The 18,403-nt window shown below is 36.4% G+C and overlaps 1 protein-coding gene across 1 annotated transcript in view; it reads right to left on the minus strand.

Annotated features, from left to right (window-relative positions):
- Positions 1–18,403, minus strand: part of LOC136029512 (lysosomal-trafficking regulator-like) — a gene marked incomplete in the record, with an annotated part of 247,841 nt that overhangs the window by 22,531 nt on the left and 206,907 nt on the right. The window contains 1 exon segment of the mRNA XM_065707957.1: positions 4,148–4,386. Coding sequence (XP_065564029.1) covers positions 4,148–4,386 — 239 coding nt within the window.

Here is an 18,403-nt window from a genome sequence, read left to right on the forward strand (position 1 = left end):
ATATCTAAAATTTTCTAATTTTTCCTCTCCCTTCAACCCCCCCTCCAGATGACCGGATCGGGGAAAATGAATTTATCAAGTCAATTTGTGTAGCTCCCTGACATACCTACCAATTTTCATCGTCTTAGCACGTCCAGAAACACCAAACTCGCCAAAGCACTTAACCCCACCCCCTAACTTGCCCAAAGAGAGCGGATCCAGTCCGGTTACGTCAGTCACGTATCTACGACATTTATAAACGTTTTCAAGATTTCCGGTTTCCCCCTCCAGCTCCCTTCAATTTCAACAGATCTGGTCGGGATTTGAAATAGGAGCTCTGAGACATGAGTTCCTTCTAAATATCAAATTTCATTAAGATCCGGTCGCCCGTTCTTAAGTTAAAATACCTAAATTTTTCTAATATTTCCAAATTAACAACCCCCAGCTCCCCTAAAGAGAACGGATCCGTTCCAATTATAACAATCACTTATCTATAACTTGCGTTTATTTTTCCCATCAAGTTTCATCCCGATCTCTCCACTCTAAGCGTTTTTCCAACATGTCCAGTTTCCAAGATTTCCGCGCTCCCCCTCCAGCTCTCCCCAATGTTTCCACCTATACAATGACCAAAAGGCCTTCCTGTGAAATAGCTGATGCACATTGAAATATCGCTGTACGAAATTTTATTAAACATCAAGTGAATCAACTTGATGAAATGGAACTTTAAAATGAATGTCAATTTTGACATTCATTTGGTCAGGTAGTCATGTAGTCAGACTACGTGACTATTTAGGAAGGAATACACCACCACGTGGTATCGCTACCTCTGAAATTGAAAAGCTCCATATACAGTTTTTGTGTCAAAATTGTAGTTTTGTACCACAATCTTTTTAGCTACTTAAAAAGAGCACCAGTACTTTAATTCCGGTTTGAATGAGACTTCCCGGAAATTTTCTAAGCCTGCTGGCTCGATGCATTAACCCTGAGAAAAAAAAACCCATCCATGGTCATTCTTCTCAAAGAAAAGTAAAATTCTATATTTTTGAGGACAGGGGTTTTAAAACTCTATAAAAGAGATCTCTCGCATGCTGAATTAGACTGTGTGACTTTATTACGATTACTTGCCCTTTTGAGGGATGGCTTTCTCATTTTATATTAGCCCGATAAATTTTCTCCATCTCGTACCGTAACTTTTGATGGGTAACTTTAAACTGGATGAATCTTGTATATTTGGAGCTACCATAAAAATTCTTTTAAGTTATATTTTTTTTATCAAAACCCCCTTTTTAGACTTTCAGTTACCATTAAGGCAAGTCGTTCTTACTTAGAGTTCGTTACCATAACCTGGTTATGGGCTTAAATTGCAATAGGAGCGTCTTAAAAAAAAGGATGTATACTACAAGTTCAAAAATAGCTTCTAATAATACGAATATGGTGGAAATCAAACTACCATAACCTAAGTTCGTTACCATAACCTGGTTATAGGCTTAAATTGCAATAGGAGCGTCTTAAAAAAAAAGGATGTATACTACAAGTTCAAAAATAGCTTCTAATAATACGAATATGGTGGAAATCAAACTTCACTTGTGAAACAAATATACTACATTAAAGGATGAATCGTAATTTCAGACGCAGATTTTGAATTAGCTAGTTCCCAAACATTTCCGTAAAAAATTATGTTAACCAAACACCATTCTGAAATATCTAGTTACAGTGGATTGCATCAGGACCACCTATTTCGCAAGCCTTGGAATAGTCATCATCAAATTACTTTCGAACAAAATTTATTTCATAAAGTTTAACTTGTATCTGTTTCAATTTCTTTAGAGGGGTAAACTATGCAAAGAACGAGAGTTGGCTTGAGAACGAAATGCACCACAGATTAGAGTAGATTAGAGTAGACGCCACAGATTAGAGTAGACGCATAACCGACCAAAGCGGTAAATCCTTATAAGGCTCAAAATTTCGGGGTTAGAACAATCCGAACTAATTTGAGCCGAAACTAAAGCTCTGAGGCGCAAAGCCGTAGAAAATGGCAGCTAGTCAAGTTGCTATCTTTTGTATGATATTTAAAATGTAAACAGAGTTAAAAAATTGTTTGAATGAGCCTTATCCGTTTTTTGAGTTATCACTTTTGGAAACATGTATGACAAGCATAAAAAACATAATTAAATAAAGGCTAAGCTGGATCTCACATTTTGCACGAACTTCGAAACAGAGAAAGTGGATTAAAGTGTAGGTATCTCTCAGTGAAAAAACAGATAATATTCAGTTATTTCAAACTGGTTAGTTTACCTGGTGTCACACTCTAAAGGTCAACAAACTAAAGACGAGAAAGAGGTCGGAGGTCAGGAAACCTGTTAGGTTACATTGACACACACAACGCTTATACTGAAAAATCAATGACCAGTTTTTCCAAACCCTTCCCGTCACTTTAGTAGTACAAGGTGCACAGTCTTCTTTTAAATTCAATAAAATCAACTGCTATTGCATATAGTGTTAAGTTTTATAGTTTTACAGCACTTAATTAATTTACACTTTAGTTGCACTTTAATTGTCTTAATTTACACTTTAATTTGTACTTTAATTTACACTTTAATTGCACTTAGCAAAAAAAAATTGCGCTTGGTGTAATAGAATAGGTTCTTAATAAATTCAGAATTAAGGAGTACGGTAGTCAATGCCTTTACTAGGGAAGGTGGAATCGACATTTTTAATAAATATACAAATCTAACATCTACATTAGCAATTTTCGGTCTATAGTCAAAAAATCAAAAAAGTCAAAAGTCAAAAAATCGGTAAAGTCAAAAAATTGACTGTAATAGTGCTAAATCATTATAACAGAGAACAGTTTAATGCACATATGCAGCCTCCCTTAACCACGTGGAACGACTTATATAATATGGTACCTCCAAACCCATCATTACCCCTGAAAGCATATTTTTTTTAGACTTTTCGAAAAATTTTCACTCTTTCGCTTTGAAAACTTTTCGCGGCTTATAATAAAGATTATCGGGAAGAAATAGTCAAAGGCTGGTCTTTATTACGTGCGAACGTTTAAATGAGAGTGTATATCACTTGATGTGTGAATGTGAGTAGCTGATTGATTGGAGATTTGAAGTGTTTGGTAGCGGGAATTTTGATTTCGAGTTGTTGGTGGGAGTGTATGCGGATGAGTGTTTTATAGGGGTTTGGCAAGAGTTTGTTTGGCAAGGGATAGCCTAAAGTTTCGGCAGAGATTTTGAAGTCGCTCAGACAAGGTTTCAAGCTTAACGTCCTCAAATAATACCAAATCAGGAGCTCTAGACAATTAAGATACAATCACTAAGGCCCTAAACTGATTCTCTCCAACGAGTGACACCCCCGGGATTATTCAAGAGAGTAACAGTGCGGAAAATAATAATAAAGGGAGGGAGGGATAGAAGTTCTGTCGATATGGAGATGTTGTGGGGAGAGGAACCTGTACACTGAAAGAACTTTTAACGGCTTAAGTTCCAAATTTCCTCTGTTTAGCACAGTATCCACTTGTGTTTCCCATCAAAATTCAGGAGTTACACGAACCCCAAGTAGTTTTATTTCATCAACCCTTTGAGAGGCCAAAAGAAGTGTGCATAAATTAAAATTATCATTCAGAAAGCGGAAACTTAATATAGCAGAGTTATTGATACAGACAAGTTTGGCAAGAACACTTTGTCTCGCGATGAATTTTGGAATGAATTATAGGTTTTTGTAAGATTATGTTGGGATTTGTACAATTTATGAGCAACCGTTCTTAGTTTTATATTTTTTTTCCATGGCCTATGGGCTTTTAGCGCAAATAAATTCTATTCTATTTTATCATCCTTCTCAGGGAAAATACAAAACTAGATATTTTTTGGTTAGACGGTTGAAATATCTGCTCTGAGGGTTTTTATTATTCTAAACCTAATCGTCCAGCTTTCATCTAGATCGTAAGACGTTTTGGGTATGTTTTTACTCCAATTCAAAAGTTTACGAATTTTCTCAAGCTAATAACATATAGTATGTAATAACTTTAAAGTTTAAATAATTTTTAAAGAATCACCTTTAGAGCTGAATAAATTTCAGCTCGAACAAACGAACCAGAGAAATTGTGTTTCAGGGAATGATATTTCCTAGAATGTAAGAAAATTTACAAAAAAAAAAATACCGTTGAAGATCCCAAATCAAAATGGTTCTATCCACGGAACCAGTGACCGCAACTCTGAATTCCTTACAAAGAGAAATAGAAACAACAGGACTTCGGTGATTTCCAACAATTACTGATGATTTTTTAACGGAAAAATCTCCTTTTTGTGCATCTACATTGTAGTGGTGAACTTCAACTATCCCTGATGCATAGCCTACCCATATCATGCCTGAATTTATAGAATTGGCACAGACAACGACCTGAAAGTAAAAGAAAGCCATGTATCAATACACAGAAACAAGGGCATAAAAAAAGACACCACGACCAATACTGGCAAACCACAATTTTCTTAAGATTGTTCTTTTGGTTGTTTCGAATTTATGAAGATTTTAGGGTGCATCACATTCTCGTGAGTGTTGCTAAGATGAATCAAGAAAATAACTAAGCAAAACTAATTAGTTAAATTTGACAACACTTTTCATCCATAAAAATTAAACATTAATAATCCGTTGATTCCTAAAGACAACAACATATTCAAAGAAAAGTTACATCTTCTTAAGCTGTTTGACAACATATTTTTTAGGCTTATTTTTCAGTGATTTTTCACACGGTTTTTTTTTTTTTTTTATGCTACTACTAACACATGCATAATTGTATACAGAGGTGGTTCATTACAAAGTGAATGCTCGATTTTCCTATTTTTATAGATACTTATAGTTGTGTACGTTTCCACATAGCAAATTCAAACATTCGGACTTCATTTTCACTGTTCATGGTATTTAAGAAATTTAATTGACTTACGAAAATCCGTGACAGATATAAACCAATGAAATTAAAGAGCATTTCTTCAACTGAATTAGAGGACTCTTTCTCTCAATTCTTCTTTTTAAAACAGTAAAAAACAGTTAAAACAGTAAACAGTAAAACCTGAAAATGCCTGTACACTTCCCAATAACCATTACTATATGTAAGCACTGGTCAAAGTTTGTAAATTGTTGCCCCTCCCACGGGGACTTTGGGGGAGTAAATCGTCCCCAAAGACATAGTTATAAGGTTTTTCGAGTACGCTGAATAAAATGGCTGTCTCAGAATTTTGATCCGTTGACTTTGGGAAAATAATTAGCATGGGAGGGGGCCTAGGTGCCCTCCAATTTTTTGGTCACTTAAAAAGGGCACTAGAACTTTTCATTTCCGTTAGAATGAGCCCTCTTGCAACATTCTAGGACAACTGGGTCGATACGATTACCCCTGGGAAAAAAACACACAAAAAAACAAAAAAAAACAAAAAAACAAATAAACACGCATCCGTGATCTGTCTTCTGGCAAAAATGCAAAATTCCACATTTTTGTAGATAGGAGCTTGAAACTTCTACAGTAGGGTTCTCTGATACACCGAATCTGATGGTGTAATTTTCGCTAAGATTCTATGACTTTTAGGGGGTTTTCCCCCCTATTTTCTAAAATAACGCAAATTTTCTCAGGCACGTAACTTTTGATGGGTAAGACTAAAATTGATGAAACTTAATATTTAAAATTAGCATTAAAATGCGATTCTTTTGATGTAGCTATTGGTATCAAAATTCCATTTTTTAGAGTTTTGGTTACTATTGAGCCGTGTCGCTCCTTACTACAGTTCGTTACCACGAACTGTTTGATTTGTATTTACTTACGCTAAATGTATACAAATTCAATGATAAGCAATCATTGAACCCTGGAGGCAAGATTTTTGAGCTATGTGTTTTATTTATTTTTATTAACTCTAAAAAATGTAATTTTGATACCAATAGTTATATTAAAAAATGGCATTTTAATGCTGATTTTAAATATATAACTTTCATCAAGATTAGTCTTACCTATCAAAAGTTACGAGCCTGAGAAAATTTGCCTCATTTTAGAAAATAGGGGAAAACATCCCCTAAAAGTCATACAATCTTAACAAAAATCACACCATCGGATTCAGCATATCAGAGAACCCTTATTGTAGAAGTTTCAAGCTCCTATCTACAAAAACGTGGAATTTCGCATTTTTTGCCAGAAGGCAGATCACGGGTGCGTGTTTATTTATTTATTTTTATTTTTTTTCCAGGGGTGATCGTATCGACTGAATGGTCGTAGAATGTCGCGAGAGGGCTCATTTTAACGGAAATTAAAAGTTTTAGTGCCCTTTTTAAGTGACCGGAAAAATTGGAGGGCAATTAGGCCCCTCCCACGCTTATTCTTTTCCCAAAGTCACCGGATCAAAATCATGAGACAGCCATTTTGTTCAACATAGACGAAAAATCTACTAACTATGTCTTTGAGGACGACTTAATCCCCCACAGTCCCCGGGGGAAGGGCTGCAAGTTGCCCAATGTTTACATATAGTATTGGTTATTGGGAAGTATACAGACGTTTTTAGGGGGGATTTTTCTGGTAGATGAGGGGGCGCGGTCGGGGGTTACGTGGGAGGATCTTTCCGTGGCAGAATTTATCACGGTGAAGAGAATTTTCATGAAGGAAGCGCTAGATTTTCCAGCTTTATTAAAAAAAAATTCAAATGAAAGTAAGGAGAAACATTGAAACTTGAAGCGAACAGAAATTATTACGTATATTAGGGGGTTCATTCAACCCTCAATACCTCAGTCTTTACGCTAACGTATTTTTAATAATTTCAAAAAAGCTGTTTATTCTAATTAAACGGCCTTTGTGATTCAAGGGTCCTTCTTAAAGAATTGTAACAAAATTCGAACTTTAAAGTAAAGAGCAAGGTATTGACGAAGGGGCAACCCCCCCCCCTCATATACGTAATAAAAAATATACGAATACAGAAGTTCGTTACGCAAGTTAATTCGTAAGTTACGTGTATTTGTTAATAATAAAAAACGTCCGCAAATAAAAATTAAAAGTTCTAGTGGCCTTTTTAAGCAACCAAAAAAATTGAGGGCAACTAGGAACCCTCCCCAGTCCCTTTTTTCTCAAAATCGTCCGATCAAAACTTTGAGATAACCATTTTGTCAAAAAAAGCAAAAATTAATATACATACTTCGTTTTAATTCTTAATGTACGATGAGTTAAAACGTTCATTAATTCAAAAACGTTCAGGAATTAAATAAAAAACAAGTTTTTTGCTGAAAGTAAGGAGCGACATTAAAACTCAAAACGTCCCACTCTTTAGGCTATAATTTTTTATCGTTTTGAAAAGTAGAGTTGTGATAACAAATTAAACTTTAGCGTAAAGAGCGGTGCATTGAGGAGGGGAAATCCCCTTTCATATAAGGAAAAATACGGAATACGAAGGCACACAGAGTCAAACCTTAGCGTAAAGAGCAGGGCGTTGAGGAGGGGACAGCCCTTTCATATACGGACTGATTTCTCTTCGTTTTAAGTATTAATGTCGCTCCTTACTTTCAGTTAATAAAACTTGTTTTTTTTTATTTAATAACAAATAAGAATCTAATATGGTAAAAACAGGAATCTAGGCTACGCAGATGATTTGAGGGTTCTTAATAAAAATGTCAGCAAAGCGAAAGAGCTCAGGATGCAGTAACAGGTTTGAAAATTACTTAGAAACTAGGAATGGATGAGGGTACACAGGAGATATTAAGTAATGCAAAAATCAACAAGTGGATATCTTCACTTACGTGGGTAATTTTTCAAACCGTTCGTCGTAACGAAGTGTAAGTAAGGAGCGACGCGGCTAAATAGTAACCCAAATTCTAAAACGGAATTTGATATCAATAGACATATCAAAAGAATTGGCCTATTATACCGATTCCAAATATATAAGATTCATTAAGTTTAGTGATACCTATCAAAGCTTACGAGCCTGAGAAAGTTGCCTGATTTTCGAAAAAAAAGGAATACATTCCCTAAAAGTGAAAATATCTTAATGAAAATCACACCATCAGATTCAGCATATCAGAGAACCTTACAGTAGAGGTTTCAAGCTCCTATCTGCAAAAATATGGAATCTTGTTGTTGTTGTTGTTTTTTTAAGAAGAAAGATCACGGATACGGATATATTTGTTTTTTGGTTGTTATTTTTTTCCAGGGGAGATCGTGTCAAACCAATGGCCCTAGAAAATCGGGAGAGGACTCGTTCGAACAAAAATTAGAAGCTGTATTGGCCTTGTCAAGTGACCAAACAGATTGGATGGAGACAGATTGGATTATTTTGTTCAACATAGTGGAAAGGTCCAAAACTTATGCCTTTGGTGATAACATAACCCCCCTCACAACCCCCGGGGATAGGTTTTTAAATTTAAAAAAATGCTCATTGCTTACGCATATTATTTGTAATTGGGAAATATAGAGACATTTTCAGGAGGGAGGATTCTGTGACTGGGGCAGGTTTCCACGGGGAGAAAGTTTCCGGGGGCAAACTTTCCAAGAGGATATGATGAGTCTTTTCAAGATTAATTGACCAAGGATAGTTTCAGGTATTTGTTTGACTTACCCTATACCAACCAATATTCTGTAAGAAAATACGGTTCTATCCCACTTTCTAGGGCTATAATGACAGCAAAGCTTAGACGGCTGGACAGCCTTTTTACGGATGAAAGATCGTAAGTTGCCAAAGATTCTAATTTTTAGCCATCTATCTGGGGTCAAACGAAAAGCCCGTCGTCGTCTCAGGATAGATTGGGAAGAGGCCATAAGATTGGATTTAAAGGGTATTGTAATTTAACTGTACAGGGTAAAGATAATACTTTGGAAAAGATTAGGGTGAAGGAGAAGCACACGGAGCTGTGTTTGCCTCAGGCGATTTGGGGCTGCTGATTGGGGCGATCTGAGGTTTTTAGTAATATTAGTAACAGCAGCAATAGTAGTAACCTAATAGAAGCAGTAGTAATAATAGTAGCATATTGATTCAACCTCTTTTCAATGATCAGTTCGACTATGCACCAGATATGGCTGAAAACTTTTAGGCACATCAGCAGTACCAATCCAAGAATAAAATACCAAATCATTAGGAAGATTCCAACCACGTATTTTATCATACATCCAATTATCTAAATGAAAACCAGGAATGTTCAACTAGGTGACTTTAGATAAGGGTATTCGCTACACAAAACAAATAAAAAAAAGAAGAAAAACCGCGAGTCACTTAAACTGGCAATCATTTTCTAAAAGAGACAAATGAAATCATGCATTTAACCATTTATAGTATTAAGTTACGAATAGGTCAGTTGATTTTTTTTTTTTTTGCTTTTCGGTGCCTTTTATTCATGAGACTGAATATCTTGCTGAAAATCCACACGGTTATCTCTTATGTAAGTACCAATCTCATTAAAATTACTGTAATACCAATAATAATTAAGAAAATTCGGTAATTTATGAACAACGATTTAAACCACGTATCAAACCGTTTAATCACATATTTAACAAATAAAAATAGAAATATCGTCTTTTTTGGCAAAAAATTTATGGACAGAGATGTGCCCATGGCTATACTTTCTTATGGAATCTAGTGTTTGATTGTGAGTTCATTAAAGCAGATGTGAATTCTCAACTCTTTCGTAATCGTGATCGTGCGTCTAAAAAAGTAGACAGTTGTGCAATTACAGTCCTAACGGGAAATTAATAAGTCACGAAGATAGTTGCTTTATTGTACTAAATTAGTACACACTCTAACTTAAAATTTTGCAACTTAGATTATGTATTACCCTAAAATATCAGTGCGTGTACATGGTTACGGTCAATAAAACTGTCCAAAAGTAACAACAGGCATACCACATGGTTTAATTTATATTGCTTTTCCCAGGGAGGGTGAAAACACGGCGGAAAAAATTTTCAGGCCGCTCCTACAGAGGGGGGAAATCTTCCATTGTCCTCACGGTCAGCGTCACGGTCAGTGACATCAATAGCAGGTTTGATTGCAAATAACACAAATTATATGTAGTCTTTTAAACAAGTAAAATAATAGTAAAAGCGAAAGAAATCCTGGGCCAAGAATTTTTCGTTAAGGGGTAGGAATCAAAATACAAAAAACTCTATTTTAAAGTACAATTTTCCCAGGGGGCGGTCTTTAGACCCATTAAGGGGGAATTATACTACCTCCCCTGTCTACCATTATGTAGACCCATATACACTTCCCCATTTATATGACTTTATATTCAACAATCAAATTGCGATAGTAAACGAAAACTGTTTACGAGAGGAGAGCGAGGTTTCGATTGAGTTATTAATCGTGCTAATGTTAAATTAAAAAGGGGTTTTCGTTTTGCAAAACGTCATCATTCGTTTATTTTGATTTATCTATGGAGAGTAAGAGTCAAGATTCATCCAAAAAATGTGAAGGAGTGAAAAAAAAGAAGGTAAGAATCTAATAAGAAAATAGACAACAAAATTTTTTAAGAAATAAGAAAGGGAAGATACTTCCTTCATAGTGAAAAGTTAGAACAGACTGGTAATAATCAATATTGTCCCTCCTTTAATCTTTTTTTTACGCCCGGCTTAACGGAGTGTGAGCCTTTTGGAACCTATGATCTATGCATTTTGAATTATTAAGACGTTAAAACCTTTTATTTTGAGTTATTACCTTTCATAATTAAGAAACAGCATTGAACGAAATTCGCCAGTACGAGACTCCATAATGCTGCTGACATTCACGCTTCAGTTCGCTCACTTCAAGAATTAAATAAAAAAACAAGTTTTTTAAATGAAAGTAAGGGGCGACATTAAAACTTAAAACGAACAGAAATTACTCCGTATATGAAAGGGGCTTTTCCTTCTCAACGCCCCGCTCTTTACGCTAAAGTTTGACTCTTTCTCTTAACTCTACATTTTAAAACAGTAAGAGACTTTAGCGTAAAGAGCGGGGCGTTGAGAAGGAAAAGCCCCTTTCATATACGGAGTAATTTCTGTTCGTTTTAAGTTTTAATGTCGCTCCTTACTTTCATTTAGAAAACTTTTTTTTTTATTTAATTTCTGAACGTTTTTGAATCAATGCATGTTTTGATTCTGGCTCTCCGCAGAGGAATAATTAAAACGAAATTTGTATATTTATTTTTTTTGGCTAAATGGCTTTCTCATAATTTTGATCGAATGATTTTGAGAAAAAAGAGCGGGGGAGGAAGCCTAATTGCCCTCCGATTTTCGGTTAATTAAAAAGGCAACTAGAACTTTTAATTTTTTACGAATCTTTTTATAAGTAAAAGATATACGTAACTTATAAATTAGCTTACGTAAAGAACTTTTGTATTCTCATGTTTGTGTTACATATATGAGGGGGTTCGCCCCCTCGTCAGTACCTCGCTCTTTACGCTAAAGCTTAAATTTTGTCCCATTCATTAAGAATGACCCCTGAATCACAAAAGCCGCAGAATAAATAATTGAAATTACTAAAAATACTTTAGCGTAAAGAGCGAGGTATTACGAGGAGGTAAACCCCTAGGTAAACCCTAGGCGAGCCCCTCATATGGGTAATAATTTCTGTTCGCTTTAAGTTTTAATGCTGCTGCTTATCTCCAGCTGAAAAAAAAGCTTTTTCATATTTATTTTTTCATTGTTTTTTTAAAGTAATGCTACTAAATCCTGCGCTCCCTTCATGGAAATTTTCTTCCCCCATGACAAATTCCTCGATGGAAAGTTCCCCCAGCATATCCCCCTCTTCTCAACCTCTGCCTCCAACCAAAAAAATCCTCCTGAAAACGCCTGTACACTTCCCAATAAGCATTCCTATATGTAAGCACTGGTCAAAGTTTTGAACTTGTAACCCCTCCCACGGGGACTGTGGGGGAGTAAGTCGTTCCCAAAGACATAGTTATAAGGATTTTCGACTAAGCTGAATAAAATGGCCATCTCAGAATTTTGATCCGTTGACTTTGGGAAAATAATTAGCGTGGGAGGGGGCCTAGGTGCCCTCCAATTTTTTGGTCACTTAAAAAGGGCACTAGAACTTTTCATTTCCGTTAGAATGAGCCCTCTCGCAACATTCTAGGACAACTGGGTCGGTACGATCACCCCTGGGGAGAAAAAAGCAAAAAACAAACAAATAAACACGCATCCGTGATCTGCTTTATGGCAAAAACTTTAAAATTCCACATTTTTGTAGATAGGAGCTTGAAACTTCTACAGTAGGGTTCTCTGATACGCTGAATCTTATGGTGTGATTTTCGTTAAGATTCTATGACTTTTGGGGGGTGTTTCCCCCTATTTTCTAAAATAACGCAAATTTTCTCAGGCTCGTAACTTTTGATAGGTAAGACTAAACTTGATGAAACTTATATATCTAAAATCAGCATTAAAATCCAATTCTTTTGATGTAGCTATTGGTACCAAAATTCCATTTTTTAGAGTGTTGGTTACTATTGAGCCGGGTCGCACCTTACTACAGTTCGTTACCACGAACTGTTTGAAACGCGCATTTTTTGGAGGTTTTGTCTTTACTTCATTGTGTATAATTTGTTTTCTTTTTTAGCCTACCCTATGCTATATGGTATTGGTGTCTTACAACTCGTATGAAATGATCATCATGGGTTTCCCGTCCTCTAAGAATCTAAGAAAAAACTTTTAAGAAATTTTCTGTCGTTTTTGGAACCAACTATACGTAACCATGCCCCCAAATGAATTATTCTGACCTTCGTTACCCCTTGTTCCAGATACTTATGGCTGTAAGCTTCAAACTTGTCAATGGAAAACATTTTTGGGCCAGGTAACACCCCTTTCTTTTCCAACAAAATATTTGATGACTTAGCCTATGGAACGATTATTTTCTTCTGGGACAGGGTTTCCGTGGCCCCAGGACTAAAGGATTTAAGTTTCCAGCCGCAACAAAAAACGCCCTTTTTGGGGCTCCATTACCCCAAAACGAGGTCATACAATGTGGTCACTCGACCCAGAAGACTTGCACCTTTAATATTCAAGCAGTGCGGTACCTTCTCCGGGGGAGCAAATATGTTTTTTTCGTTATTACTTCTGCATTGAGTTCTCATTAGCCAATGGATTTAAGAATATAAACTCGAGCCAATAAGAAAAAGCCTTTACAAGCACTTCTGGGCCCAATATTAGGGGATTCATAACCCAAAACAATTTGTTTCGTACAATAGGTTCTAATTGGTGAAAGGATTTACAACTGTAAATTTTGAACAGATCAGGTACAAAAAGTGTTTTGGCCCACTTCCAGGCCCACTAACAGAGCTGCCACAGGCTCAAGGAGTTAAAAATCAGGACTAAGGACTTTTTTGGCAGAAAATGAGACTTTGGGGAACTTCCCGACACGGAAAAAAGGACCAATAGGCACCTGGTCCAGATGTCGTTTATCGTATAAATGCAAAAATCAACATTATACTCGATATTCAAACTGATCTCCCATAAATCTGAAACCACTACGGTCGGCAATGTAGTGTCATCTTATTCTGGCAAGCCATGGGTAATATCAAGATGATATGACCCCTTGGCTTTCTATATGGATCTTCTAAGTTTTTTTTTTCTCTTTGTTTTCAACTAAAGGTACGAAAATTCTAAAAATCCAAAAGTAACTAGCCTAATCTGATTCGTCACATGTGATGATTTGACAATCATCATAAGACCGCAACATTTCAAAACCACTTGCTTTTTAATTTTTGCTTCCTTTGGACCTTCAAAAGAACAGTTAGCAGCAACTGCTTTTATTTCTCCATAGAAGTACCTAAGTAATTTCTATAGCTGCTTATTCCTTTTTTCTGTTCGGTGTGCTACACAAGTGAGCCATCCAACATGGTCTGGGCGAGCTGAATTTCTATCATGTCTTTATTCTCAATACCCACTGTAAGCTGATTCCTAGATTCTTCAAACATCTTGTTAGTAGCTTGCTTCTTGTACTCAGCGGCTTATTTGATTCTTGCAATGACTTTTCATGAATATCTGTGCTTTGTTTGCTGGAAAAAAGTTCAAAAAGGTTTTGCTTTTTTCATGTCTTTTCTGCAAGCTTCCATCGGTCTTTTTCACTCTTTTTTTTAAGCTCTCTCTGGTTCTCGAGATAACTTTCGTAATAGTCAGAGCTCCGGATTCTATATCTCGCTTATTTCGATTAGTACCCATGCCGGAAGGAACAAAAGGGTGGATCCCAGGGTAGTCGACCATGCTGAAAATGAATATTGTAGGTCGCATGTTCGCCATTGGGGTGTTTCTGAGATATAGGTCAAAAACATCAAATTTAGCCTATAATGGGGCTCGACGATTCTAATTTAAATTTTACAGATAAGATTGGTCAAATCCAGCTGTTCTTACATTAATCAAAAGAAGAGACTTGGGGCTGTACGAATATGATTTTTGTTTATATATATAAAAAAAAAACTTTTTACTGCAGTTTAAAAAAAAAATTCAGATAAAGTTAAAGCTAACAGAAAAGCTAAGAACTCAAAATCTTTTCAAGATAAAGTCATTTTTTATATTTAAAAAGAAAGCCCATTTGATTCTGAACACATTGAGCTAAGAAAAAAAAAAGTTTAGATTATTGTATCACAGGGGTCTGCACCTTTTTTAGCGACCCTATTAGTGTACCCGATAATAGGAATTTCGGTTAGTAACCTGCTATCTAGCCGGACTTTTTTTTTTCATCACGTGACAGCAGGTAAAATTAATCATTCCTGGACGGATAGAAAGTCATTGACCCTGAATTGATGATGTAGTACTGTCAAAGTAAAGGTAAACACCAGTTAATTAGTGGTATATATAAGCGCTTTCCAAACTGGGAGGCATACTTCCCCTGGGAGCCATGGACTAGTCTATGGGGAGGCCCGAGTAGTAGCCAGGATTGACAAAAAACAAAATGAAACTAAAAGTCACGCGTAATATCTTAATCCTATCGGGACTGCGGCATTTACTGGCCCAGGATCAACAAAAATATGTCGAATTAGCAGTCTTTAGATTAGGTAATTTGTGCCTAACTATTAGTTTAAATAGGTAAAATAGTAGTTTGCAATAGGTAGTTTGTAATAGGTAGTAAAATAGGTAGTTTACATGTCTCAAGGTGGAATTAGCAAGATTTTACAGATTCTGGTAGATGCTCCATTCAGGGTTGAACAAATAGACGATTGACGATTAGACGATTCAGACAATTGACGATTAGACGATTTAGACGATACACGATACAATCTTTGCGATTAATTAGTCTCTCAGATACGCACTTCAAAGAAACTTAATTGTTTTTACAGAAGTTTCGAAAATTACAAACTATATAAAAAAACAGTTCATTATAAGTTAGATTGTTTACAAATCCGTGTGACGATATGGGAGCTACTTATACCCCACTTTTGTACTATTGTTAAGTGTGCTGGCTATTTCGTGCTTAAGTTATTAAGAGCATACATGAACTAAAAGTGAAAATTACAATTGTAATAAAAGGAAATCAAAATTTGAACGCAAACATATTAAAGGATGATAATTTAATTATCAAACTGATCTGTTTGGAGGAAATTTCAGTACAATCGAGTGTTTCGAATCAAACTATATAAGAAACGTAAATACATTTACTGACTAAAAAAGCTAATGTGAAAGCATTCATACAAATTGGATTTTTGTAATAGGCTACGTATTGGGAAAAAATTGAGTTTTGACATGTTTCCATATCTAAATTTATGCGTCCAAAATAACATACTAGCAAACAAAAATCCATCCGTTGAACACTAGGATTGTTTGCTAATTCATTTCTCGAATTATTTTGATGATTTCAATTTTACAGAATTTGTGTGGATACAGAATCTATTTACTGACGAAGAAAATGATGAATTTGAACTAACAAGTAATTAGAAAGAAAACTTGATTGAATTATCTTGTGATATTTCTTTAAAACAAAAATTTCAGAATTCAACTCTAATTCAATTTTTGGCTATGTACAAAGAGCGAATATGATATTTTGTCAAATAAAGCTTTAAAGTATTGCTGCCTTTCGCAAAATCTTGTTAATATACAACAGAATTTTCTGTATTAGATGAAATGAAATTTCCAGTAGGTGAAATGAAATTGAAATATTGTGTTCATTTCGTTGCAGAAAAGGAGCTTTGTGTTGCTATCTCATGATTGACACCTTTGATTTGACAAGCTTTACTCTAATAGGCAAGCATATCATTCTCTTTAAAAGACAATAATGCAAACCTGGTTTTCTTTTTCTTTGTTTGAAAGAGTTTGTCTTAAATAAACTTCATAAAACTAAAAATTTTCATGTCCGTATTATTTTGTAAAATGAAATGGAGGCACCATACGATCAAATATTTTTAAGGGAGCCGTGGTAATATAAAGTTTGGAAATCACTTGACTAGGGTGTAGTTTTCGTATTCTTGGGTGTCAGTACCGGATAGCAAGTTATCTTGGTATCACGACAATTCAGAAAGTTCGCCCAAGTTACACCACGCCTCATTTTGGTCAAGTCATTCAGGACATTTATTCAAGGTGGTCCATCACACAGACTCAGAGGTGATAAAGATAACTTTACCTAAGATAACCCTGAAAATTGGTCAATGTGACAGACGGTAATTATTAGTGTTCACAATCATGTTTGACAATGCAAAACGGATACATCGGCTACATTTTATTAGAGCTCTTTCCGTCCCTTCTTGGCGATACCATGTTTGACAATGCAAAACGGATACATCGGCTACATTTTATTAGAGCTCTTTCCGTCCCTTTTTGGCTAGAGTCCTATTCAGGCTCATTTTATCTAAACTCAATTTTATTGGAAAACATCATATAATCAGATATTTAAGGAAGCATCTTCAATTCTTTTTCCAGCTTGAGCCTGGAGAGGACCCTTGCAAAGAAGTGCCAGTATACAGCTCTAGTAAAATGTAGCTGATGTATTAGTTTTGTATTATCATGGCTGCGCAGTGATCACTCTGCCGACCTTGCAACTGAATTAGAAGACGTTGATAGGTCTTTGCAAAACAATCCTAAGTGGCATCCGTCATGTCGGAAGGATCTGTACAGACTTGTGCCCAATCAGCCAGTGAACGAACCAATGCTAGCAGATCTTCAAGGCGCCTTTTAGCATCAGAACTTTTTGCACCAGGAAGCTCACGGACACCGGAGAGTCAATCTCTTGAAACCAGCATGCAGACTCCAACGAGGGAAGGGGAAAAACCTCCAGATTTCAACTCTTAGCACAATTGAAGAATGGGATGCCGTACTTGCAAGTTCAGCGTCTAAAGGCCGGCTCCTCGAAATTTTGTATGAAACCTGGGAGCAGATGGGTGATCAGCTTCCGAATGCACTCAAACGTTTTCTCTCAGGTGGGTTGAAGGAGAGATTCAAAGTGTATCTGGTCAAGCGTGGCTGCAGTCAAACTTTACCAGAACACTGTGACTACGAGGAATTCTTGTCCTCTAGCCACGAAGAGACTGACCAACGCCCTATAACACATGTCAAGTACGCAAACCGTTAGCTTGTAGCATCGTTATACATGCCGACGATACAGACGTGGCAGTAGCCTGTATTCATTTTTTGAAGAGCTTCAAGCTGAGGAACTGAACGAACTTTTCTTGAAGTTCCCGACTTGCATTATTCCAGTACACGAGCTGGCGGATGGAGTCCACTTGTCCAAAGAGAAGCAGATTATGTTACCGTTCGTGCATTGTCCGTCAGGGTATGACACAAAGAACTTTTCTTCGGCGTTGGAAATTTTCTTTCTAAAACACCGCGGCGTCTCCAACTATTGCCCCAAAAATGGTGTATGTAACGGAGCGGATCAAGGATGCATAAGGGAGGCTTTCAGTCGACGCGTTTAGAGAAGTTTACGGCCTACCAAAATCCATGGTAATTGAAATGTAGGGTAAACACGTCGGATTGAATTCACTGGCCAGTGTAGGGGCTTACATTTTGTGCCAGAAACAATATATGAAAAGACTGTCACCTTCTGACGACACCTTCGAGCCATGCATACGAAGAGCCATATTCGCTACATGGATAATCTTGTCGTCAGTACAGGCTCGGCCGAGCATTCCAGATCCAATCTTACATGGATGGAGGATGACTAAAGGGGAAGTAGATGCGGTGGTCTCAAGCGGTAAAGAAGTATCAAGCCTGGAAGCTTACAGCAGATGCAAAAGAAAGATGCAGGAAAGACTGTAGCTACTCAAAAATGAATGGATACTGCAGCTTATGCTCCTGCCGCGGAACAAGGAGGGCATGCAGCGAATCTGACCTTGCCTTATCTGAATTCTTGGAAGAAGAAAATGAGGAATATTTTTTAAAATTTTATTTGATACCTTTTACTTTCAATTACAACAGGTACCTAATCAGATACTATTACCCAATTTGTAAGGGCAGGCCGGGTATGACAACTCCAGTGCGCCGACTGAATCCATCTGTAAGCAGAATTCT

The sequence above is a fragment of the Artemia franciscana genome, chromosome 7, assembly GCF_032884065.1.
Source record: "Artemia franciscana chromosome 7, ASM3288406v1, whole genome shotgun sequence".
Taxonomy (NCBI): Eukaryota; Metazoa; Arthropoda; class Branchiopoda; order Anostraca; family Artemiidae; genus Artemia; species Artemia franciscana.